At 31.1% G+C, this 27,913-nt stretch overlaps 2 protein-coding genes across 2 annotated transcripts; one reads left to right on the top strand and one right to left on the bottom strand.

The window, feature by feature from the left end:
- Positions 1 to 3,081: 3,081 nt before the first annotated feature.
- On the bottom strand, positions 3,082 to 15,111 carry LOC127710418 (dnaJ homolog subfamily C member 27-like). The gene is made up of 6 exons (XM_052216242.1): positions 14,966 to 15,111; positions 9,962 to 10,027; positions 7,388 to 7,460; positions 6,529 to 6,725; positions 5,020 to 5,090; positions 3,082 to 4,128 (listed from the first exon to the last, which is right to left on the bottom strand). The coding sequence occupies exons 1-6, from the start codon at positions 15,032 to 15,034 to the stop codon at positions 4,014 to 4,016; spliced, it is 591 nt and encodes a 196-aa protein (XP_052072202.1). The 5' UTR covers positions 15,035 to 15,111; the 3' UTR covers positions 3,082 to 4,013.
- Positions 15,112 to 15,547: 436 nt separating this feature from the next.
- On the top strand, positions 15,548 to 27,509 carry LOC127710417 (dnaJ homolog subfamily C member 22-like). The gene is made up of 3 exons (XM_052216241.1): positions 15,548 to 15,987; positions 18,849 to 19,315; positions 21,442 to 27,509. The coding sequence occupies exons 1-3, from the start codon at positions 15,600 to 15,602 to the stop codon at positions 21,688 to 21,690; spliced, it is 1,104 nt and encodes a 367-aa protein (XP_052072201.1). The 5' UTR covers positions 15,548 to 15,599; the 3' UTR covers positions 21,691 to 27,509.
- Positions 27,510 to 27,913: the final 404 nt, after the last annotated feature.

Below are 27,913 nucleotides of genomic sequence, written 5' to 3'. Positions count from 1 at the left end.
CTTAAAACTGACATAATTTGTCATCCTGCCTTTTTTTTTTGCCAAGTTGCTCATCCTGCCTTTTTTTTTTACTTAAAACTTCTGTCCTGCCTTTTTTCAAATTTCATCCAAAACAAACACAAAGGTTATAGTTTATAGCGCTTTCATCCTCGTTGTGTCTTATTGAGACGTTGTTAAATGTTTTCATGCCGTTACGTTACAATTTGTAACGACGAACTATAGACTGTCCCTGTCCTTTATCGGTTTGGCTCTGATACCCGTATGTTGCAAGGAAGAGAACCAGCCTAACAATATCTCATTCAGAAAAGCTACCCAATCAAAGTAATCGATGACGTAATTAAAAAGGCAAATGAATTAACAATAGTACACAGCTCCGCACAACAAGACAAAAAGAAAAGAATTAACAGAAGCAGTTATCCATTATTTTGTTAATATGTCAATATACTTACTCACTGTCATTGGTTATATAATGAGAGACAATCTAAATTATGTGCACTTATATCGGAACAGGCAGTAAATGATGTGCACTCATATCGGAACAGGCAGTAAATGATGTGCACTCATATCGGAACGGCAGTAAATGATGTGAACTCATATCGAAACAGGCAGTAATTGATGTGCACTCATATCAGAACAGTCAGTAAATGATGTGCACTCATATCCAAACAGGCAGTAAATGATGTGCACTCATAACGGGACAGGCAGTAATTGATGTGCAATCATATCGGAACAGGCAGTTAATGATTTGCACTCATGTAAGAACAGGCATTAAATAATGTATACTCATATCCGAACAGTCAGTAAATGATGTGCACTCATATCTGAACAGGCAGTAATTGATATGCTCTCTCATATCTAAACAGGCAGTAAATGATGTGTACTCATATCAGAACAGTCAGTAATTGATGTGCACTCATATCGGAACAGGCATATAAATGATGAGCAGTCATATCTGAACAGGTAGTAATAGATTTGCACTCATTTGCCGAACATGCAGTAAAAAATGTGCACTCATAAAAGGTAGTAAATGATGCATTTACTGCTATATGTCATAGATACATTGGTTTTGCAAAGTAAAGATTGTTTTCAGATCTTTAAAAGATTTGAAGTATTGATAAAAAAGAAATAACAAGTTTTCTTTTCTTTTTTGTGAAAGAAAAAATTGGTTTCGATTTTTTTTTTTTTTGTAAGTACCCCAACAAGACGGCCATAATTAGTCTTAGATCAAAATGTAATATTCATATATAAATATTTAAATATTAATTAATAACGTATAATTTAAAAAAACTCATTACATTTATATTTATTTGTCAATAAGATCAATTGTGGTGTCCTATAAATGATATGATCCCCAGCATGTCGATCAATGTTAGACTAGTATGTCTTATGGGAACAAGGAAAATTATCTATAATGTAGGATTTTAATACTACCCAAGGCTAAAAATGTCTTACATTCATATTGACATGTATATATGAAATAGAATAAATATCAAAACAAACACAAATGTTATAGTTTATAGCGCTTTCATCCTCGTTGTGTCTTATTGAGACGTTGTTAAATGTTTCCATGCCGTTACGACAATTTGTAACGACGAACTAGACTGTCGACGCCCCTGTCCTTTATCGGTTTGGCTCTGACACCCGTATGTTGCAAGGAAGAGAACCAATCTAACAATATCTCATTCAGAAAAGCTACCCAGTCAAAGTCATCGATGACGTAATTAAAAAAGCAAATGAATTAACAATAGCTCCGCAAAACAAGACAAAAAGAAAAGAATTAACAGAAGCAGTTATCCATTATTTTGTTAATATGTCAATATACTTACTCACTGTCATTGGTTATATACTGAGAGACAATCTAAATTATGTGCACTCATATCGGAACAGGCAGTAAATGATGTGCACTCATATCGGAACAGGCTGTAAATGATGTGCACTCATATCGGAACAGGCAGTAAATGATGTGCAATCATATCGGAACAAGCAGTAAATGATGTGTAATCATATCGGAACAGGCAGTAAATGATGTGCAATCATAACGGGGCAGGCAGTAAATGATGTGCACTCATATCTAAACAGGCGGTAAATGATGTGCACTCATATCGGAACAGGCAGTAAATGATGTGCAATCATAACGGGACAGGCAGTAATTGATGTGCACTCATATCGGAACAGGCAGTAAATGATGTGCACTCATGTAAGAACAGGCAGTAAATAATGTGCACTCATGTCGAAACAGGCAGTAAATGATGTGCACTCATATCCGAACAGGCTATAAATGATGTGCACTCATAACATGTAGTAAATGATGTACACTCATATCGGAACAGGCATTAAATGATGTGCATTCATAACAGGTAGTAAATGATGTGCACTCATATCTTAACAGGCAGTAATTGATATGCTCTCTTATATCGGAACAGGCAGTAAATGATGTGCACTCATATCAGAACAGTCAGTAATTGATGTGCACTCATATTGGAACAGGCAGTAAATGATGTGCACTCATATCGGAACAGGCATGTAAATGATGAGCACTCATATCGGAACAGGTAGTAATTGATATGCACTCATATGCCGAACAGGCAGTAAATGATGTGCACTCATAACAGGTAGTAAATGATGTACTCTCATATCTGAATAGGCATTAAATGTGCACTCATATCCGAACAGTCAGTACACGATGTGCTCTCATATCTGAACAGACATGTAAATGATGAGCACTCATATTTGAACAGGCAGTAAATGATGAGCACTCATATCTGAACAGGCAGTAAATGATGTGCACTCATATCGGAACAGGCAGTAAATGATGTGCACTCATATCCGAACAGGCAGTAATTGATGTGCACTCATATTGGAACAGGCAGTAAATAATGTGCACTCATGTAAGAACAGGCAGTAAATGGTGTGCACTCATATCTGAACAGGCAGTAAATGATACGCACTCACGTAAGAACAGGCAGTAAATGATGTGCACTCATAACAGGTAATAAATGATGTGCACTCATATGTGAATAGGCAGTATATGATGTGCACTCATCTCAGAACTGGCAGTAAATGAATTAAGAAACTGCATAGTAAAAGTAAAATAAAAACCTTTATTTATATGAAAATACACTTTGTTGTAAAAAAAAATTATATATAAATAACAAAAAATCAAAATACTGTAAATTCATAAATTATTGCGAGGTTTTTATTAATGTGAATAATGCAATTGGGTGAGTTTTGCAATAATTAGAACTAGCCTTCTGATATCGGATACATAAATCTGTATGAAGCTTTTCCTGAAATTGAAATAATTAATCTCACCTTTTATTTCTATATACAAAAAGTGCAATAATAAATGCCTGCAATAATTTCTGAATTTACAGTACACTAATATTCTATGAAAGATTTGTTACTAATGAAATAAATAATGCTGTTATTTTAATATGATTTAGAAAACTATATTAAGTGTTCAAAAATGCGAAAAGAAATTTAAGTTAAAACTCATTTATAAAAATCCTGGAACTAACTCAACCTAAAAACTTTAGCATTAAAAAAAATGTTTCTATGATTATTATATATAATTAAGAAGATGTGGTATGAGTGCCAATGAGACAACTCTCCATCCAAGTCACAATGTATAAAAAGTAAACAATCATATATGCATATGTTGATAAAATGACATGACAGAGAATATACTTTCCAAAACACAGTTGAATCATTAAAAATATATTATAATTAGACACTACAAAAACTAATTAAGCTTCTGAGACAAATTTTCATTCATAATCTATGACTTAAGAGTAATGGAAGATCTATTATTTGAACAAAACTGAAAATGAATTAAGACTACTTTTCTATTCAAGCAAATCTGTATTGAAAATACAATGGAATTATGAGGCAAGTTTTGAGCATTTTAATCAGGATGGCTAGAATAATTTAATGTGACTTCATCATAGATTGCCATTGATTTTTTTTTACAGTTGTCCTTTTTTTTTCATTTGATAATTGTTACTATGACAATTTCAGCCTGTTGGGTTAGCTTTTTTCCACAGTTTTTTACGTTCTATGATGGTGACTAGAATGTCTTGGAAAAGTCTATCAACACCATCCCCTGTGGCTGCTGATGTCTCAAAATATCTGAAATGGAAAATAAATTGGGTATAAAAACTCATGTGATAAGAAATATCAACAAAAAAGTTTCAGCAGTGCATCCATATGTATCTGAGTTTAGTGTGATATCCATTTTCACTGAACTAGTACACATTTCTGTTTAGGGGCCAGCTGAAGCCCGCCTCCTGGTGCAGGATTTTCATGCTGTGTTGAAGACCCATTAGTGGCCTTGCGCTGTTTTCTGCTCTTTGGTTGGGTTCTTGTCTCTTTGACAGACATTCCCCATTTCCAAATTCTCAATTCTATTGGTCATAGATATTATTCATTCTGATCATTGCAGGGTTATCTAAAACATTGTTAGAAGATAAAGTCAAAATTCTGAAAAATCATGTGTTAAACATATGAAAATAGTAAGAAAATCCTTTTTAATTTCTTACCATAAAGTCAAAATTCTGAAAAATCATGTGTTAAAAAATATGAAAATAGTCAGATTTAAATTCTTTTTAATTTCTATCATGAAGAGAAAATCATGCTTTTTCACTTATTATAACAGTAAATAAAACCTTTTTGTTTATATTTGAAAGAGCAAACAGTATGTAGTGGAGTTTTTACATTTTAATTCTTCTATTCAACATTATCTCTTCAATTTGATGGTTTTTTTTTTTATTTTAAAAAACAATCAAATGTTACAAAAAGGGAGATAATCCACTTTCTATACCAATCCTGTTTTGACTTGAGTGAGTGTTTTCTCTACTAATTTCATAAAGCATAATAAGGACTATTTTAAACATGTTTTAAAAATACCATCTTGTATCTACAAATTATAGCATCACATCAATAACACAATCTATAAGCAAATTATTTCAGATAGCATCATGCACATTCAAGCAATCTTAATTGTTTTGTAAAAGAGCTTACTTGATTCTGTTTTGATTGGCCCATTTCTTTGATTCATTTGTACTAATTACTCGTTTCTGTTTTAAATCAGTCTGTAAATTACAAAATTTTAATCAATACAAATATGTATTACCGGGTACATGTATATATTTTGCATTATTTACATAAAGGATCTTTTTATCCTCTAAATTTTGTTTACTGAGTCACAGTGTTTTAAGAATTTTGTTTATATGCAAACTACTTTATTACAGGATTGATAACTGATCCACAGGTAGGTTGGAAATTCGTGCATGAGGAAGTGATGTGGGATTTAGTAGTTAAGAAATTTCAAAATCATTATACTTGAAAATCATTGCAAAATATCTGCTTTTCATTTAATGTTTTACATTGAATCATGTCGATAGTCTTTCCTAAGAAGAAGGGTAACTCCTCGATCAAGACTCTTGTTATCTTCACATATATGTTTCTGTTGGAATTGCAAAAGTATACAGTATGGCAAGTTGTACTTTAACAAATTTAAAAAAAATTCCATAAAGTTAATCACAACTATAAAGTAAGCTAGAAAGGGCTAAATAAAAAAAAAACATTAAGATACTGTAAATTCAGAAATTAATGTGTTCATTTATCATGTTTATTGTTGCGATTTTTGAAGAATGGACAAAAATGTGAGATAATTTATTGTGATTTCAGGAAAATCTGCAAACGGATATATGCACCAGATATCAAAATGCTAGTTCTTTATCATTGCGATACTCAACCAGTCGCAATGTTCCCATTAATAAAAACCTCGCAATAATTTCTGTATTTACAGTAAGTTGGTTTACAGTTATTTACAAAACTTTACATAAATTTTTTTTATATCAGAACTCAATTACCCGTCTGACATGTCTTAACCAAATAATTTAAAGCCATGAAGTGTTATAATCATAAAGGAAAAGAGTGGTAGACATATACCTTAAACAGGCTGATTTTTTTCGTTCATTATTTTATACATAAATTCGGCTGTTAGTTTTCTCGTTTGAATTGTTTTACATTTGTCATTTCAGGGCCTTTTATAGCTGACTATGCGGTATGGGTTTTGCTCATTGTTAAAGGCTGTACGGTGACCTATAGTTGTTAATTTCTGTGTCATTTGGTCTCTTGTAAAGAGTTATCTCGTTGGCAATTATACCACATCTTGTTATTTTTATAAGAAATTTATTTCAAAGAAAAAACCCGAAAAACCCTATGATACATTTAATTCATACATTGGTACCCAGAGGATGCTCTTTGAAAATTGAATTACTATCAATAGAGGTAATCGGCAAATATCCCGTCCTGATCTCTACTTATATCCATAAATAAAAAATATTGGCTACGTTAACATGACATAAGTTGAGTTTTAGTTGTAACATACTGCTTGATTTCTTTAAACCATCAAAGGTGGTTTTAGTTTGTGTCATCAAATACTATAAAACTTTTGCTTTTGGAAATGACTTTGTTGCACAGTTGCAATAATATTGACAAGCATTTAAATGTATGGTTACAAACCTTATTAGCTACAACAATGAGATCAGGGGTTCCAGTTGTGTATCGCTGAATTTCCTTAAGCCATGAGTCAAGGGCATCAAATGTGGCTTGGTTTGTGACATCAAATGCCATAAAAATAGCATCTGCTTGGATGTAAAGTTCATTTCTTACATCAATGTATTCCGTACTGCCTGACAGATCCCAAAGATGGACTCTCACTAAAAATATTGAACAGTGTTAACTATTATTGAAGGATTAAAATATTAAATGATAAACTCATATGATACTGGTGTCTTATTTCCAGCAGTTAGAAAGTGTTTTTTTTTTTTAGATGGTTTGTGAAAAAAAATTAAAGGACAAGGTAGGATACTGGCTTTATCCCCCCCCCCCTCCCCCAAATAATAGTTGATGTAATTTTGCAATATTAAGATTAAAGAGACCCTTATATGAACAATAACAATACTCACATAATTAGTTATCTTTTCATTCTCTTTTTATTTAATTTTTTTCTCATTGAAAATCATCAATGATGAAAGTTTTTACCTATGAGGTAAAGGTTGTGGATTAAATTTCAGTCTTAATTTAGAGACAATATATTTTGTTTCTGAATCCGTTTATATATTACTGCAATATTTGTTTTGGTACATCTCGTTTTGAATATAAAAAAAATATGTTAAACCACTTTTCAGTCTTGCTAACAGTTTTCAGCTGAAAATTTAAATCTGTATCAAATATATGCATTAGAAAACAATACCGGTAATTGTCTTTTTTATAAAAAAAAACAAATTATTTTTTATGACTATTTTAATTAAATACATATGTATTAAATATGTAGGCCTATAGAAAATTGGAGGTAATTAACAAAAAATAAACCACTTACAATCTATGCCTTCACAATGCTGGATTTTAAAACCATAATCTACTCCAACTGTTGGTTGATAACCTGCACTAAACTGAAAAAGAAAGAAAATTTAGTAAGAAATGTTTTTAAATGTTCATTTTGTTTTCTATAACCAATTAATATATACAGATTAATTATTATTACTGTAACACTTAAAGATGGGAGTGGATTTGTCATTTTCAACTGGCCTCAGTCTTGCCCCACTCAGATTATGTGTGAGTCTTATGATGAAAGAAAACATAAGGCAGGTCTGGTCCATAAATTGGACATGGTTAATCATTTTGAATTTGCCCACTCAGACTCTGTGCCGGATTCCATTGTAAAAGGGTGGAAATGACCAAACTCACCTGAGGTGTAGTGTTTACACATTATTATATAGAAATAAGAAGATGTGACTCCATCCATTAGTCACAACGTGTAAAAAGTAAACAATTATAGGTCAAAGTACGGCCTTCAACACGGAGCCTTGTCTCACACCGAACAGCAAGCTATATATAAAGGTCCCCAAATTGACTAATGACTAAATCAATTCAAACAGGAAAACCAACTATCTAATCTATATAAAAAACAAGAATTGAGAAACACTAATATGAACCACAGCAACAACAGCAACAACCACTGAATAACAGGTTCCTTTAAATATATATTTAAATGTTTAAACTGTGAGTAGTTATAAACAAATATGTGCTAAAATCTCAACTGAAAGAAGAACTTAAAGATATATTTTTTTTACATCATATATTAATCAGAATATGTTATAATAATAAGATTAGAGATATAAATGACTAATAGATTTTGTTTGGAAAATTAAGGGCATATGATACAGTTTTGACCCCACAGTGATTTTTTTACAAAAGTTTGCATACAATCTTTTTTCACCTAGTCAATTCAAATATATGCAATAAAAAATATACCTTTGTGTGTTACTTTTAGAAATAAAAGACATTTACTGGAAATTTCTGTTTCTTTGACATTTCTATCCTTTGGAAAGAGATGTATACTTAACACTTTTGTTTCAAAGATAAACACGTTCGGATTTTTGTAAAATTTGAAATACCTTCTCTACATAAGTATGCTTTGAATCTATGTAGCAATTCTTTCATAATAATTCATTGTTATCACATTTTCATGATTTTAGTCAAAGAATAGCATTTTTTGCTGTATATTCATGATATTTATCTCAATTTAAAAAAAAATCATCGGTGATTTGTTCATAAAAATTGGCACAAATAATCTTGTGCAAAAAATGAAAAAAATGAAAACTAATTATTAAAAGGTACTTGATTACTTTTTTTTTTTTTTTCAAATAATTTATATAATTTTATATATTTTTCTCGTACATATCTACGGTCACTCCTTCATTGTACATATGTTATTGTAGTTTGTCTGTACTTTGTTGTCATAACCATTTATTGTTAATGTGTTAGTGCTAATAAAGTTAAGTTATCTTATATAATCAAGCCAAATGTCATTTTTAAAAAGAGGGGTCCATGAAATCGTTTTCAAGTTAAATCAGTCTGAATGATAAAAATCAGTTGAAAAATGCATCTTTTCAGGATATTTCAGAGTTTGACGTCGTGAAAAAATAACAATTTACGTTAGCAACGTCATTACCTCCCCTGTAACTCTATCGTATGCCCTTAAGTAATAATACCCATATTACTTAAAGTACATGTATTTTGTATCTGCCTAGTGCCTAGTATAAAAAAATGTAATATCAAGCACTCTTATGTATTATACTACTTATAAGTGACAGAAAAGAAGCAGATTCAGAAAGGGCTTAGAGGGTGTATGTCCCCATTTTTTGTCTTTTAAGTGCAAATCTGCCTAAGGCAGTGGTGAAAACATCAGACTAACAAAAACCCGCTCAACTTTACATTAATTTAAGTTTAGAATGTATAATGGTACATGAATATAACATTCGTTTCCTTTCCCTGTTCTAGTAATTCAATAAATAATTTGGTTGAAATGCACTAGAAATTAACAAGGGGAGAACAAACTTCATAATTTGCTATCATTCTAACCAAAATTTTTCTAGATATTTCTTGAATTACTAGACACACAGAAACAAAAGACCTACCATTTCTACTCAGGACGAGGGTACCTTCAAAATAGGGTGGTAAGGTCGGTGGGTTTTTTCTGCCATGTTTTGAAATTTTTCTAAATTGCCTGATTCTTACAAAAACGGGCACTTAAAAATATAATTTTTTGCTTAAAATCATCCATAAAACAACAGTACTTTGTTTGGAGTAACATATTGTTCTTTAATCACACAAAGCTAAATATATATCTAACTAATTTATGGGATCATAAAAATAATTTTAATGTGGATGGTGAGAACCTAACAAGTTAGGTGACATTAATTGCAACTGACAAGTATAAACAAACTCCAAAATCCCATTGTTCTAAAACCTTTTAAAAGGAGTTCATCAGGTAGCAAATGGTATTAAATGACACAAGGAAGTTAATGTCTGTTCATTTTTTTCTTTTCAACCTTGACTTTCCAAATAAAAATGAAAAGATGTTGGAGGATTAAAATTAAATATAACATACCTTACTTTCACAGAAATGCTTGACAAGACATGTTTTACCTACACAGGCACTTCCAACACCAACTACCTAAAATAAAGTAAAAATATGAGTACCATCATCAAACCAAGCATTCATAAAACCACATCATTTGGACTCTGTTGAATGATTATAAGTTGTCCAATAAACTTTTGTAAAACAATTACATAAAAGTACTGATTTCTTTTATTTCTTTGTTAAAATATATTGTGTAGATAGTTTGATCATATTAGATTCTTTTTTTCAATTAATTGCTATGTGTGCTCATCTTAGCTGAATCTTTGCTTATTTTGAACTTGTATATATATGTAAATTCAGTCTTCACGCTTAGCCACAAGCTCACCACCCCTGTCTTGTTTAATTTCAATCGGGTCAATAAGAATTTTTCTACAAGCCAATAGAATCTATACAAATTTTTCAAAAAAATGAGTGTCTGATGCATGTGGCTGCAAAAGTAAACCATGTGAATACGATCTATTATAGTTGGTTTTAATAGAGCTTTCTTTATAATGCTGAATGTTAATTGCCTACTGTACATATGACTGTGCAGTCTCTACACAAAACTTTGTTACTAAAATTAACTATCCTGTATATATACATTTGTTACTTTCAAGATTTTTTTGTAAAACATCACAAAGGTCCAGCCTACAATTGTCTTTAAATCTGGAACTGCGCGCGAATACACCAAAAAGAAGATTTTGATTTCAAGCTAAATTGTATATCTGATTGCTAAAAAGAATGATTGCAAGCTATATATTTATAAGACAATAAAAATGAAATTCTTCTAACTTCCTTACGGTAATAACTTCTGGTACTAATCAGATAGCACCTATCTCATATTATATATGTTCCTGAAGGGAGCATACATGCATGTATATGATAGAAGGATGGATTTGAGTCATACAACTCAACATACTGCAAAACCTTCAACAATTAACATGATGGTTGATAAAACCCTTTAAGGTTTTTCCTCCCTTTTCTGGATTTTTAGTAAAACTTTATAATTTAAAAGGAGATCAAGTTTTTCTGCCAATTTGTACTGAAGATAATTAATAAAACATAAATGTGCCAGGTAGCACAGAGCTGATATAATAAAGAAAACATGTTCATTGAAGATATCTATAATACCGGTACATCATTTCTTGACAATAATTAACTGACCAATCAGATGACCATAATAAACTAACCTCTGTTATCTGCATGTCAATGTGTTTTTTTTATAACAAACCCCTCTGGTTTTTACCCTGTGTTTATACAATGTTTATACCTATTTTGACAGAAAGTTTTTTTTTTCCCATTTGATATCATTTTTATTATATATATATATATATTTTTATTGATAAAATGAAGCTTGAGTTTCATTAAAATACATGTATCTCATAAGATTTTTTCTTGGAATATACATGTAGAAAATAAATTGTGTTGTGGCAAGGTAAAAAGACAATTCAGAAGTGTAATGCCAAGATGTTCGGAATATATGTATTACAGTTTTTAGGGGGTCTATGTACCTTGGCTTTCATGTGGATCTGACCCAAAGTCGATCCTGGCCAAGTCGTTCTGGCCCACACTTAAAGTCGATCCGGCCCGAATTAAAAAAATACTTACAAGAGATAAAAATTATATATATTTGACATGTAGTCCATAAATCAGGGATCGTTAAAATATCCTCTGCCATCGTCAAATGATCCCCACCATCGTTAAATTATCTTCCTCCATCTTCAAATGATCCTCGCGATATTGTAAAAAAAAATTTTCGTTTTGCTAGCGGCTGCAATTTTTGTTAGCAATTATAATCAATTGCATGTAATTGCATAACCCGTAGGCTAATTGTATTATAGTTCAAACGGTCCTCCTGATTACAGTTTTAAAGTCCTGAAGGATATCCAGCTAAAGATAGCTAAAATTCATTAATATTCATGATAAATATTAATGAATCTTATGAACAATAGCGCTAGCAAAGGTGCACGATCAAAAATTGTGTTTTTGACCCATAATCAAATGTATACTTTTCATTTGAGGAGACATTTATTCGAATATTGTTTTTAATATTCTAAATACTGTAAATTCAGAAAATCTTTAAATCAAAATCATTTTATAAACCTTTTAGTAATGTTTATAATAATGAGTAAGGACGATTATTAAGGAAACAGCATTTAAGCATATATACGATTTTATTAAAGTTATGTCAAAGAATTACTAAATTTCACCCAGCTGAAATTGTAATACATTCCCAACATCCTGATGAATATCGACATGAAAGCCAAGGTGCATAGACCCCTACAAAATTGTAATATATTCCGAACATCCTGTCATATAAAAAATTGATATGGGGACGAAGTCCCTAATTACAGTAGAAATCAATAAAACAAATTTAGATAATCAAAATATACTATTGAACTAAAAATCGTTAACTTTATTTTTCTATTTTTTTTTTCTTCCGCATTTGCGCAGAAATCTTTTTCTTTCTTCCAGTCTAGTTTGTAATGGGACTTTGAGTAAAATATAGGAAGGAGCATCATATTGTTTCCCGCAAATTTGTTGTTTTTGATTACCAAAAGAATACTGCCAGTTATATATAAACAATAAAAATAAATTCCTTACATTTTAAAAGGAGTCTGAAGCTCATTCAACATACAATTTTATACCAAACAAAATGAGTTCTTGTGAAACTCACCTTATCAATCAGTCAGATTTCAATTATCTGATAAAAATTGAAAAGCCGACTTGCACAGGTATCATCGTCTTTTAAAGATATAAATTATAACAATTTTATTTTAACATTTCTTTGATATGAAAAAAACGTTACCTGATGATAGCGTTTCTTTGTTTACATTGAAAATGACGTCACAACTAAAATCCCTTACAACAGGACCAACATCGGAAACATTTCCATATTTCGGTTTCCTTTTCAACAGATTCTAAAGTTAAAATATGCTTGAATTCAAAATATAATTTGTACGGACTTCGTCCCCTTTCACAGGTAACACCTGCCTCATATTAGTTCAGTGATCTGGAAAGATTTTTTCTCTATGAGCTCAGGGCCCCCATAAAAATAAAATCAATGGGCCATTTTTAGAATTAATGGGCCATGTTGTCAAATGAGTGGGCCATTTAATTTATACATGTTATAACAAAAAATGAAAAAGTGTATGTTTCAGCAAAGAGGTAATAACCTGTATGATTTTAATTAATATCATGAATATTGTTCCTGTGCTTTTGTAGATTCAGTGAATAAAAGTTAATTTTGTTCATGATGATTTATGTTACCAAAGACATACAAAAGAATATACGTCTCTGATGTGACTAAGAATGACATCGAGTGTCTAGAATATCTAGATCAGGGCGGTTTCGAGAACTGGCAAGCCCTGAAACCTGATCCTGCGCCTAAACAAATACTCTAAGTACCGTGAGAAATTACAATGAGAAATGGTGTACCATAAGAGGAAATGATTAGTACAGAGAGACAAGTTGTGTCAATTTTGACCTTAGGATCAGGATCAGTTCATGAAATGTAACATCACTCAGAAATTAAACTTTTTATGACTTATAAAAAAAAATTATTAAACTAAGTAACTAGAACTATGTCAATGGCAGACTAAAAGAAGCTGATCTACCTTTTGTGGCACAAAACTGAAAAAAGAAGAAATGAATCTTGATAAGAAAACTAGAAAAATTAAATTCCAAGTTAGTTGAAATGATTTTTGGCAAGATTTGCTGTACATTTTGCTTCCATCACACCACACAGAAACCAGGACCATAACTTCTCCCAAACCGGGCTATAGTTAAGAGAACCTTTATTTACAATGTTAATACTGGTACCACCGACTTGTTCATGTTCATGTTCCTTTGACATTAAATTTGGGTCTTCGTCGATTGCCATACTTTATTCCCGACGTTCCGTATTAGAGGACGTTTCAGACATTTCCCATGCATTTCTTGATCATTATTATTTTATCAAGACTAACAAAAAAGAGTAACGTTTTTTGTTGTTGATAAAACACAACAACAATTCGCTGAAGGCATTTTATAAAATTTACAAACGAACCAAAGACCAAAAAATTGACAAGGACAGTTAAGCGCCTTTCATATTAAAAAAGGCCTTTGAGTTTTTCAATCAACTTTATTGCAATAGATATAGGAAGATGTGGTATGAGTGCCCATGATACAACTCTCCATCCAAGTCACAATTATAAAAGTAAACCATTATAGGTCAAGGTACGGTCGTCAACACGGAGCCTTGGCTTACACCGTACAGCAAGCTATAAAGGGCCCCCAAAAAATACTAGTGTACTGTAAAACCATTCAAACAGGAAAACCAACGGTATAATCTATATAAAAAACGAGAAACGAGAAACACTTATGAACCACATACATTTTGTAAACGAACGACAACTAACTGAACATCAGATTCCTGACTTTAAAGATTATAACTTTTAAAAAAATCTCGTCTGTTCTAGCCAACTTTCACAAAATTTAAGTTGTTTACTTTGAAAATTTAGATCATGGATGATGGTAAATTGCGTTACCGCACGTTGCTATCCTTAACATGAAGGAAAACACCTGAGACGGCCCAAAAATATATAGGTGGTGCTCCTGTCATTGGAGGGAACACAACACAGTTTGTACACAAATATGGCGACACGAAACACGATCGGAAATTCATTTTACTAGATCTAAACGTTTAGATACAAACCGGAAAATATAGTGCGCCACACTGGCGCTGACATTTGCCACTCTATGCGCCATTTCTGGTCAAAATGCGCAATTTGTGCATGGCGCACGGCCTTCCCAATCACTGTTAGTTACTGATTTATTTCATTTTTGGTTTATCTTGTCACAAACCTATGCCTTACTGACTTAGTTTACTCCATTTTTTCTTTGTTTTGTTTTATTCTATTTTATTTTTATTTTTTAATTTTCATTTTTTACTAATTGTTACTTTTAAACATATGGTTTAAAACCTCCCTTTGTCTCATAGAAAATACCTACTTTTACCCAATTCAGTGCATTAACTGCATCTTGTGGATTTTTCGTCAAATGTCCTGGTTTTCTATCCATTTTTGTAACGCTCTCAACGATTCATTCTCCTTCGCAACATATAAACAATCGCCTCAATTTCGACCTTGGGTTTTCCCCTTTTGAATAAAGCGAGCATAGTTATTTTCGCAAAAGACACATTCTAAAATTTGTTTGACCTATAATGTAAATCCAAATAATTTAATTTATAGATTACTTTTTAGTCAGCCTCAGGTTATTTTAAAGTCAAAAACATACCAAGTTAATTTTGACACGTATGCTAAAATATCATTGCTGACTAATTCTGTAGATTTTTTGAGTACCTAAAATAAGTCTTAGATTTATTTGTTTTTATAAAATAATTTGCTGTATAATAACACGTCAAAACCCTTGTAAAAACTTTTTTTTATATATAATTATAAATAACTTAAAAAAATTAAACATATCGACAGACAGAATGTTTCATTTATAAAGGTATTCACCTCAAGGGCTTTGAAAGGTTAGGCTCGGAAATCACATTTATTGTTCTAGGTGTATCTTCATAAAGCTTACTACAACCAACTACCAAAGTGAAAGTTAAACAAAGTTTGGAACTGTTCATTTTAACATGGCAAATTTATTCGTCGCATATGTTTTATGGTTCTTTGGTGGAGCTTGGGGATTACACCACTTTTATCTTGGACGAGATAGACATGCCTTTATCTGGTGGTCGACTTGGGCTGGATGTTTCGGACTTGGTTGGGTTCGTGATCTCTGGCGGTTACCAGAGTATGTTTATGCCGCAAACAAAGATCCTGCTGTTTCCTTGCAAGCTTTGGACGAAAAAGCAAAGCGATATCCAACACCTCCATTTAATGTTGTAAGATTCGCAGGAGAAGTGACAGTTGGTTTCTTATTTGGCATACTGATTCGAATTTGTATTCCAGATGACTTTGTTGAATTGGTCATTGGCCGTATTTTGTCAATAATTGTGCCTCCATTAGCAGTAACAATAGGTGAGAAACTATATAAAATGAGGCAGGTACTACCTGTTCTGTACAGGTATTATCCTACCTGATACACCTAATCGCTACTTGTCTGCCATTACTGGACATCACAGGGGGTCTCCTTGGGGGTCTGATCCGGATCCCGCTTATTGTTTTGTCAGAATCCTGTATCCTGCTTATCATTGTAATAATAGCGCTTGTAATTTCACGTGTCCTGCCTGACCGTTTCCTGTTTTCAATCAAAATATTTTAACATTCAAGTGTCACGCTTACAAAAAATCCCCCCAATCCAGCATCACGCTTAGACCCCAATGAGACCCACATCACAAAGGTTCCTGTAAAATTTTGACGTCACAATAGAATATGTCCGGCTCATCAAAGGAAAAGGGACTGTTGTATGATGTCAATAGTTCAGGTGTTGCAGATTCTCCGGTCAAGTGTTGCAGATTCCCAAATAGCGATAAGGTCTATAAGCTCATGTTGCATGAGGTTTTATTTAACACTCTACTTTTTGGTAATCAGATATATACAAATTTGTGGGGTCTCACTGATTAAAAACAAGAAGCGTCAAGAATTGACAAGAAGAATAATTTAGCGACAAGAAGGTTAATTAAAGTGACAAGAAATCTTGATATTAACTATTTCAAATAAAAAAAATATAGAACATTGTAGAAACATGCATTAAAGTGTGTTTTTTATACATATGTACTTTTATCTTATTACATGTATACTGACAAAAAATGATTGATAGAAGAAAATGAAGATATGATTTGTTCAAGAAAAGAGTTTATTTTTATTATCAAGGATATGTTTAAGATAATATTCTGGGATTTTTACAAAATGTTCGTATTCATAAATACTTTAAAATGATTTTTTTATTACTAAAAATTCATTACAAAATGGCATCAATACTAATGCAACAAAATCTGAAAGTTTATATAACAATTATAATAAACTGTAATTGATTGACTTTTTTTTATAAAGTTATTGGTTTGATAGCATATTGATATAAACTCTTGTCGCTAATTTTTTCTCCTTGTAGCTAAATTTTTTCTTCATGTCGCTTTTAGCATACAAGTCTAGTTGCTTCTTGTTGCTAATTAGTAAGACCAAATTTTGTTTGAAATCCTAGGGTGACAGTAAAGTGTGAAATGTTATAAAAACGAACAGAACAAAACGAAACGAAACTAAGCAACACATAACATGCATAACAAACATGACAAATTGAACAACAATTAAAGATAATGTAAAAATTAAAACAAGAGGCAGACGAATCTAAGGGGAGAATGACAATGAAAATTATGTATTATTTATATTTCTCAAAAGCAGAGAATTAAATAATGACAACATAAATGAGAAACACTTTGATTATTTAAATGCACAAGAGAGTTACCAAGATACAGCTTTTCACATGTATATCACAGTAACTCCAGTATACCTGGATTGATTTCCTCAAAACTTTATACTATTGGTGGGATGGATAAAACGAAGCTCATTTTGGACTTCTTTTTTTTTCTTGTTTGTATTTCCAGAGTCTGAGATACAGGACTTTTTAATTGACTCAGGTTAGAATATCTGACAAGAAATCCATCCTTATAATCTCTAAAACTATACCTCAATTTCAGATAAAAATAAATTTAAAAAAACTGTTATAGATCACTGTTTGCGTTTAATTGGAAATATCAGGAAAAAATTTTTCATCATGTTGTTGGGAGTAAATGTGACAGAAAACTTTTGCTTACATGTAAACGATTTACATGACAATTGTGACAAGACATGAAAGTGCGACTTTAAAAATGTTTTTCTCTATTTGAATTTTGTTAACACCTTATCTTCTGTAATCAGTGATACTAAATACTAATTTAGTGTGTTGGAAGAAAGGCTTATTTTACCTTTGAAAAAAATAATTAAATAATGACTCTTTAGATAAAAGTTTAAACATTACCAACCCAGGGGTTTCATTACATGTACCTTTCATGTTTTACTGGTACATTTCCAATTTGTAGGTGGTACTTTTCAATATAGCCCATGAGTACCTTATATTGAAATTCCTAAATTCAGGTGGTATTTATCATATGCTTATACATGTTATATATGCCCTCAATTTTAGAATTCATTCAAACATTTTTGTATTATTCAAAATTACCAGTCAATTATGTGTTCTACAAGGATCATCAGTCCTTCACCTTTCTTCTTATACCTTAATTACTAAAATATATGCTACATAGTTTTAGATTTACACCTAATTGTGTAGGAACTATTTTATTTTAAAAATATGTACTACTTTCCAGCATGTCCAGTATGTTCTTTTTTGACCGATTAGGTCGTGTTACATTTTACAAAGTCTATCCAAATTTATTTTTGAAAAGAATTCCACTTTTGTGTGTTTTTTTGCTGTGCATGTACTGATTTTGTGTCATGGATGGATACCCCATATCCTTTCTTTTTCTATTATAATAAGTACCTCCAATTTCGGATAAGTACCACCTGAATTGAGGAATTTCGATTTAAGAAATTCATGGAATACTTGTTGAATGTAAAAGTTCTGGTTACCACCTCCTAATGAATTGCCTGGTAACCATGTTTTCTGTTGTTAATGACTAATTTTATTCGCATAGGTACCAGTGACAACTGATTACATCAGTGATATCAGCATTATGAACTTATTTGCCAAACTACAGTCTAGTATATATTAGTATTAAGGGGCCAGATGAATGCTGTCTCCGGCTGTGGGATTTTCTCGCTGCTTTGGTAACCCGTTGGTGGCCTTGGACTATTTTCTGCTCCTTAATTGTCGGGCTGTTGTCTCTTTGACACATTCCCTGTTTCCATTATATAACACATATTTACTTTTTATTATCTGCTTTCAGGAGTTCATTTAGTTGGAAATGTAAGTCCAGAAAAAGTTTCTTTCAAATGGGCATTATATGGAGCATACACTTCAGTACCTTTGTTGTTATTCGATTCAGGAAATAACTTGGTATATTCTTCAATACTTTCTGCAATTGCAGTAAACTGGAAGGGAAAAAACTGGAACAGAGACTATTTAGAAAAGCGTGGACTTTGCAAACGAATATTTGTGTTAACTTTCTGTGGATTGATATATTTATCACTTTGGTCAAGTGCAATATATTTTAATGCAACAATTACAACAAAAGAAGGAGACGAAGTTCCACTACGAGAGGCTATAAATAACTTTTTTACCTCCCCTGCATGGGCAGATACTAAAGAATCATTTAGAAATTTATATAAATATTACCAAGAACATGGCTGGGAAAATTTATATAACAAGATAGTAGATTCTTTAGATCCATTAGGAGAAACTAAAGCATATAAGGTAAGTTTATTAATAGAATTTGTATCATGCAGTTGTTACCTTTTAAAATTTAACAATATTTGAATTAAGAAAAACAGTCTTAGTACATGTAGTAAATCAAGATTTTTCTAAACATATATGTTTTAAAATAACACTCAAATGTTTCCATATTTCATGTATTTTTTTGCATTTAAGTTCTGTACAAGTGTACACTATAATGTTTTCTTCTGTATGAAATGTCATGAATGTACTCCTTTGTGCAGCTGCTAATATTACAGTGTATTATTAACAGAAATGATACCCATTTTACTGCACCAGATGTGCTTTGAGACAAAAGACAAAAAAAAAATTGATAGATGTCTCTTCAGTGATGCTCATGTGATATGGAAAAATATATTAAATCCCAAACTTATTCAATAGATGAAGAGCTTATAAACCTAAAAAAAAAAAATGGTATAGCCAAAGTTGGACAAATGTTCTTTGCGCTTGCTTCCAGCAGCTATGAGCATTCTTGGTAAAGAAATTTCATATAAACTTCTGCATGTTCTGAATCAACTATATACATGTACATGCATATGATATAAATAAAAGAAAAAATAAAGAGGTATATATATATATATATATTGATGGAAACTTCATTGACACACAAAAAGACATTAAATGACAACACACCAGTATCAATGAGTATAGAAATAAGGAGATGTGGTAATTATGATTGCCAATGATACAACTATACACAAGGGTACAAATTATGATAAAAATAAGGAGAGGTGGTAATTATGATTGCCAATGATATAACTATACATGTACACATGATCCAAAAGGTCAAGCATCAACACATGATCAACATGAAATTAAGAAAACATTGAAAGACAATGCTTTGTCTTCTAAAGAAAAATATGATTATTTTTATTATTGCATGAGAACCTAAAAAACAGAGATAATGTTTATTTACTTTACAATGCAACCATCTATAACATGTATAACCACACAAAATGAGGAAAATAATCTTATGTTAAGTAAAAATGTTCGATTAGATAATTAATTTAGATACATGTAGCTCAGGTCCTTGTGAACTCTCAGACAGGTTTATGATGTCATAGGTGGTGCACTTTGGCCACCAATTAAAATTAAGTCTTTTCATAAACATAAATAGACCTAAACAAGTCTGTCATTTTCTGACTTAATTATATATAAATAAGTCTGAAAATGAAAACACATTTTTATCATGTTTATGATAAATACATTTTTTGACATCTGTAAGTCAAAAACAAAAAAGGACTTGTTTATGTCTGAGCTCTGACTGAAGGGTACAAATTATGATAAAAATAAGGAGAGGTGTTAATTATGATTGCCAATGATACAACTATCCACAAGATCCAGAAGCCTACAAATTATGATAAAAATAAGGAGAGACCTGTGGTAATTATGATTGCCAATGATACAACTATCCACAAGATCCACAAGGGTAAAAATTATGATAAAAATAAGGAGAGGTGGTAATTATGATTGCCAATGATATAACTATCCACAAGATCCACAAGGGTACAAATTATGTGGAGGTAAGCAACTACAGGTCAGTGAGGTTACCGTATCATTAGCATGATCAGAATATGAACAATTGGTGTGGATTAAGTATGGTCGCTCCTCTTGTTTTTGAATTTTTGCCAGATATTCGGAATCCTCTGGTTTTATCCATGTAATGCCATTAAAAATTTTGCCCACTAACCCCTACTTTTCTTTCCATAATTTGATTACATATAGTTTAAAATGTCATCTTTGAAAATCTTATAAAATCCTTGTTATTTTTTCATCGTTTTTGAAAGAAAAAAGGTGTCAATGTTAAATTTACAATGTATGAAAAATCTAGAGAGAATTATTTCCCGCCAGATTTTCAATGGCTTATATCTCGAAAACAAGCACACAGACCCTTCATTTTTTTCTGCTTTTTTAGTTTCTTTATTTATATAATACATGTATCAATTTATAACCATGATAACAGTCTTTTAAAAATCTTGTTATTTTGAAACAGAGTAGCGAACATCCTTAATATGGAATTCCATTACATGTATAACATGTGCATGTATAAGGTGCCTCATGCCTTAAAAATGTCACTTTGAAATAAAACATTTTTTAAATTTTTTTAGGATTTAGGTCTGCATGAAAATGCTACAGAAGAAGAGATTAAGAAATCATATAAAAAATTAGTGAAACAATGGCATCCTGATAAACACATGAAAGAGGCAGATCCTGATAAAAAAGCTGAAGCACAGAAAAGATTTATAGAAATACAGGAAGCATATGAAACATTGTCATCAATAAAGAAGAAACGAGCACGACGAAGTAAAAAATCAAGATCAACTAGTCAAGATCATGGAGATCACACAGAATTATAAACTTTTAAATTAATATGTTCTTAAAGAATGCAAGAAATTGTTATCAGTTTAAAGATGTTTGACACATCTAGGCCCATGCCCAGATAATTTCAAATTGGGGAACTTGTAAAAATAGGGGTTCTTTTTAGGGGTGTTTTTTGGGGTTGAAAGGATATATATACATTCTTTGTTCAATGTACTTTATGTTTTATGCTTAATTTTCATAGTAAAAATACATAGTCAAACAATGATTATTGTTATGATCTTTTGTGAGAAAAAGCTCTAAGGGTATGGGTCTGCCATCATTTCATTGACATTTTTCATTACGTTCATGACAGTACATGTTGCTGCAGTATATTTCTCCATCAACCAAAACATTGTGAATATTTGAAAAACGATCTGTTGATTCTTTTCTGTCCCAAGGTCTACATAGTCATGTACTTGTGGCTTCATAGCTTGAATCATACACTCAGAGAATCTCTTGCATGTCCAGTACCAAATAACATCTACTATGTTCTTGCTGTTAGGCAAATAGCATCTACTATGTTCTTGCTGTGAGGCAAATAGCATCTACTATGTTCTTGCAGTTAGGTTTTACTTCAAATCTATTTTGTTGTTTTCTATGACTTTGCTTTTTGTATCCAATCTTGCTAAATTGGTATATGAAAAAAATGTTAAAGGTTCAATGATATCAGTTTATGTTTAAGGATATATAAATGGAGTGAGGCAGAGGTTTTGAACTGTTGTCTGTTTTACAAATATGCATGTAATTAATAATGTATCATGATTTCACCTAATGGTACTTATATTTAAGCTTGAAAATAAAATTAAGAACAATCTGAATGTATCATGTATCATGTGTATAAAGATAACGATGAGATGATAATCCATTGTGATATACATTTTGATGTAATGGTTTTTTTAGTTTTGAAAGATGTAAGTACATGAAGTACATGTAGATTATTTTTTTGTTTATTTTAAAAGGGCTATTCCTGAAAGTTAAAATTCTGGGGAAGCACATTTTGAATCTATAAATTGATGCTTAAATGACCCAAAAATATTCCCCTGCCAGTTTTTAAAGAAAAAATATTTTAAAAATTGAGGGACAAACAGTAATTAATCATTTACTGTTTTAGATAAAGGATATTTTATGTTTCAGGTACAATTAATATTTTGAACATAGTAAGGTTGATAACAGTAGAAAAACAAATTGAGGGATAGGAATCCTCCTAAATATATGTATACTTTATAAAAGGTAAAATATACAACAAAAAGTTATTCCTTTGAAGTTTCATTTACTTTACAAATAGTTTTTGCGTGCTATAATTGCTCAGAAACTGTTGTAAGAATATATGCAAAGAAATGTTTTTGACTGTTTTGTAAATTTGAAATAAGAATGGTTGTAATGAGCTAGGCCAAAGTGAAAGATGATTAGAATACAGATCCTTTGACCAAACTTTCCTTACAAGGATCTGACAACAAACTGTTTTACATTCTCTTCTGAAAATTATTACATCAACCAATGAAATTTGTACCTTGAAATTTTGAAGGAGTACATGTATATTATTACAACAAAACCTGAGATCCAGAAAAAGTCTTCAAAACAGAGAGTAAAACAGAATGGCGTTAAATCATCGAAAGAGGAGCTTGAACACAGGAACTGTATTTTGATTAGATCAATGTTATATAGTCAAATTAAAAATTAATGAGTTCAGTAAAGACTTAAATATAAATATATCAGATAATTATCAAAAGTACATTGTATGAAAAATCACTCTGGCTTGAAGTCATAGACTGCTGGTGACTTGAGGTGTTAAAATTCAGAATAATGATCTTGACCCTGTCTTTGACAAATATACACCAAGTCAGGAGCCTCTGGCCTTTGTTAGTCTTGTATCATTTTTAATTTTAGTTTCTTGTGTATAATTTGGAGTTTAGTATGACGTCCATTATCACTGAACTAGTATACATATTTGTTTAGGGGCCAGCTGAAGGACGCCTCCGGGTGCGGGAGTTTCTCGCTGCATTGAAGACCCATTGGTGGCCTTCGGCTGTTGTCTGCTCTATGGTCGGGTTGTTGTCTCTTTGACACATTCCCCATTTCCATTCTCAATTTTATCCTTTACCACTTGAATATCGAGAGAATTTTTTTTGATAGAATCACTCACATTCACCAGTATTCTTTGTGAAAAGCACTATCAAGAGGGATTTTCAATTGAATCACCTTGGACATGTTGTATATATATATACATCTATAGTATTTGAACAGTAGGAAAACAATGCTTTATTTTCATAAGAGCTCTTCATTGCTATAGATACAGTAGTTTCCAACATTGATAAAGTTAAATTTGTTCATGGTTGTTGTATGTTAATGCCTTTTGCCTACAGCTACATATAAGTCCAGCTGTTAGACAGTGTTATCCAATTAATGAAAACCATTTATTTGTACATTTTTACCTACTTGTTATTCTACAAACAAGGTTCTTGTCAATTGAAATACGAAGTTTTCATTTATGTTACAATATTATTTTTTTCATTTTGAATAAATCATGAAAGCAATTTATCATCCATTTTGCTATTAACCACAGCAGTATTTTAGTTTATGGTTACACATATCAGTCCAAAACCATCTTTTATTTGTTTTAATTGTATCCTTCACTGATGTTTGTTATTTACTTGCCTTTTGCTATCAATTTTTGTAGCATTAACATGATCAACAAAATCAAAATGCTGCCACCTTCTTACATACAAATTCTTGATGACCTATTTTATAGTTGTTTTGTGCCAATATGCTGTAAAGTGCAAGTGTTTTGCAAGGTTCTTTTTGTATTAAAATTGCAAAAAAATATCTGCTCAAACTAAAAGAAATAAGATCAGGGATAAGAAAAGAACAAAAAATGAAACTTAATACAAAATAAAAAGAAATGGTTTAGCTTTAGAAAAGAAAATGTCAAAAATTATAATTTGACAAAAAAGGGTTTGGTCGTAGAAATTGCAAACTTCTTAAGAATAAACCAATTTACATTATGTTTATGTTTACTCTCGGAAAAAAAATTGAATAGTTAAAATAAGTTGAACCATTAATCTCTAGAGCTAAACCTATTTTATTAGTTGAACTAGAGTATCGTAAATTCAGAAATTTATGTGATGTTTTTATTATTTCAAAAACTGCAACCAGATAGGTGTCACAAAAATAAAAATTCACATTCTTAATTTTGATAGCATTATTTGTATGCAGCATTTCCTGAAATTGTAATAATTAATTTTGCATATATGTCCATTTTTCAACAATCGCAATGATAAATGCACACAGAAATTTCTGAATTTACAGATCTTGTATATTATATATTCATATACTCACACTATAAAAGGGAAACACTCAATCTTTGTAGCAGCAGCCGAAAATTCTACAGGTCATCAAATTACTTAAGTCATTATAAAGATAAGAAGATGTGGTGTATATGACCATTACAATATTACATCACAAACAATCTTAAAATCAAAATTGATCATGAATTATACAGAATTGTTTATGAGTACTTTTCCTCCAAAGATTTTTTTGTGAAAAAACTTTGTACTGTGGGCACTTCTTATGATAACTTGATCTGTTCCATTAAAGAAAATGTAATTAACCATCTCAAAAATAGTGCATTAAATGATAATGTTGTTTTGAACCAAATTATGACTTTTTTTTAAATAAATGAACTATGTGACTGTTATATGATTTTCTATTATTTTTCTATTTTTGGAAATTGTAATCTCTTTGGCTAGACTTTTGTAAATTAATTTCAGAATAGAAATAATAATTTTATTTGGTTTAAGTCCACAGTATCATCCTTTGGAGATAACCATTATTTCTTTTAATTTTATTTTCATTATGTGAAGACTGTGTTATATTCAATAAAATAGACTGGGAATGATTACTTCAGGTTAATCAATGTCTACCACATGCTGTCATATTAAATATTTTTATAAGTTTATGAATGAATTTTTTGTGTTTACAATGGTCTGATTTTATATGCAATCTCAGAACAGATTTCTTATACATATATTGTATTTTCTTTAAAAAAGCTTGATCTAATATTTAATGATTGTTAACCTTTTTTGCATTGCCATAAAGTGTCGCTGCCAATTGTTTCCAAAATTCTTTATTTTTTTTTTATTTTATGCAGCATTTTCTTATGAATTGAAATGCCTCGATGGTCTCGTGGTAGCTTGTTTGCCTCGAGTGTGGGAAGTCGTTGGTTCGAACCCCGGCCGGTCAAACCATAGACTTTAAAATTGGTATTTGCTCTTCTCTGCTAAGCACGCGGCATTAAGAAGTAAGAGCAAAGACTGGTCAGCTCGGAGTTAGAATAATGTGTCCGGGTAAGGTGACATGTCTTCCTGCGAACTGTTACCTTGTGAACTAGCATGTTAGAATTCCGGCTCAGTGTGTTGATTTAGTACAAAGCAGTGTTAATATTCATATAACATTAACATGTTCTAGTCCTGAATATGCATATTGATTTGCCACTGGACATTAAGCAGCCATCCGTCATCATCATCTTATGAATTGCTCACCATAACCATAAAGAGACAAAATTTTTAATACTAGCAATTATATATATAGACAGCTACATGCTCACAATCTTGTAAGTTTTAATTGTCACCATCATCAAATCAAAGTTGAATCTGCAAAATTTAGAATTTTTTTATTCATTTGTGTAAAAGTTTATAAATTTTCTGATCTCGAGATACTTTGTGTAGGCATGATCTGAAATGATTAACAATAGCCATAGTTGAAACTTAGGAATCTCTTTCATTGACTGACATATTTTTGCTTTTTGTATTATTCAAGAGTTTAGGAATTTCTGTGCAAATACTTGTACTTTTAAAAGTTCTAATGTCATACATTTGTGAAAGTATTTGTACCTTTAAGTTTTTTAAGGTCCATTTTTATTCAAATTTTTTTTTTCTTTTATGAACGTGTTGTTCCAAAATGTTTTTTTTTTTTTTATGATTAACGACTGATGTATATACATCCTTGGAATGATTTATATGAATTGTCCATTTTCCCCTGATACAGATGTCTGTATATCCTATTAAAAAATCAATCTGATAATAAATGAAGGTACCTAGGGCTCAATCAAAATCATGCATAATAAATATAAAAACTTATTCTAGAAATCCAATGCACACAACAGAAATCACTGATTATAAATCATTGTTGTAGGCTATTTGATACATTTGTATATTGTTTTATAATACTGAAGTGATTGATAGCCAGATCCTGTTTATTTTACAGCCTATGGGGATACTATAATGTTTGGATTTGTTTTGTCATATTTCAATACAAATTAGATCATTTATTTATCTTCCTTAACACTAATCATTACTGGAAAGTATGCCTTCCATAAAGTGTGAGAGATCAGATTTTCCCAATACTTCATATATATATATAGCTTCTGTTAGAATTTAAATACTATCAACACATGTTTTAATGCATATTCTGGAAGGGAAATTAAAAGGTTTTAACTCCTCATTAAATGAGCATGTTCATAAGGAGTAATACCATCATTATTTTTCTCCTATCAGTCTTTGTTAAATTGGTATTTTCCAAAACATGTGAAGAATTAATCTTTGATTTCAAATAAAGAAATACTCAGCATGAGTAAAGTAATCCTGTCCAGTACTACAGTTAAAATTTCACATAACATTTCAATGCATTAAAGAAAATAACAATCAAAGGAAGTAAACTAAGCAAATTTTCATGCCTTTTTTTTTCCATTTTACAAGCTTAAGTAACCATGTCACCTCAAGTTTCCAAAATATACTATAGGAACACCCCCCCCCCCCCCCCCCCCAAAAAAAAAGAAGGCGTTTTTTTCCCACAACTGTCATATTCAAAAGGAATATTTTGTTCTACCCTTTTTAATATGAAACCAGATGTGACGTACTATGTTTTTCGTGGTAGTACACCATAACCTCTTGGGCTTAATAAGGAATATTAACAATAAAAGGCGAAAACTTTCTACAGTTGAAATCTGATTAATGAATTTTCAGGAGTAAAGGCAAGATGGTGATGGTATTGTATGTTTATTTTTTTGTAATAAAAATGCCTTTTATAGTAAGCATAATGTCCTCTGTGCTTTATATACTGTGCATTACTTTACTTTCATAGATATCATAAGGAACTTGCTTTCAATTAAAAAAATGTTTGATTTTGATACCACCTCACATTTTTCGTCAACTTGTTTATTGA

This window comes from Mytilus californianus, unplaced genomic scaffold, assembly GCF_021869535.1.
Source record: "Mytilus californianus isolate M0D057914Y unplaced genomic scaffold, xbMytCali1.0.p SCAF_78, whole genome shotgun sequence".
NCBI classification, from domain to species: Eukaryota; Metazoa; Mollusca; class Bivalvia; order Mytilida; family Mytilidae; genus Mytilus; species Mytilus californianus.
Note: the sequence above shows the minus strand (reverse complement) of the source record. Positions and strands in the feature narration are given on the sequence as shown.

Bases quoted from the DNA above. Each gene is read 5' to 3' on its own strand.
- LOC127710418 (XM_052216242.1), bottom strand. From the start codon at position 15,034: ATGGATAGAAAACCAGGACATTTGACGAAAAATCCACAAGATGCAGTT. The intron at 7,461-9,961 runs GTATGTTATATT...TTTCTTTTTCAG, and splicing joins AGCATTTCTGTGAAAGTAAG to TTTAGTGCAGGTTATCAACC. The intron at 5,091-6,528 runs GTTTGTAACCAT...TGTAATTTACAG, and splicing joins TCATTGTTGTAGCTAATAAG to ACTGATTTAAAACAGAAACG.
- LOC127710417 (XM_052216241.1), top strand. From the start codon at position 15,600: ATGGCAAATTTATTCGTCGCATATGTTTTATGGTTCTTTGGTGGAGCT. The intron at 15,988-18,848 runs GTGAGAAACTAT...ATCTGCTTTCAG, and splicing joins TCCATTAGCAGTAACAATAG to GAGTTCATTTAGTTGGAAAT. The intron at 19,316-21,441 runs GTAAGTTTATTA...AAATTTTTTTAG, and splicing joins GAGAAACTAAAGCATATAAG to GATTTAGGTCTGCATGAAAA.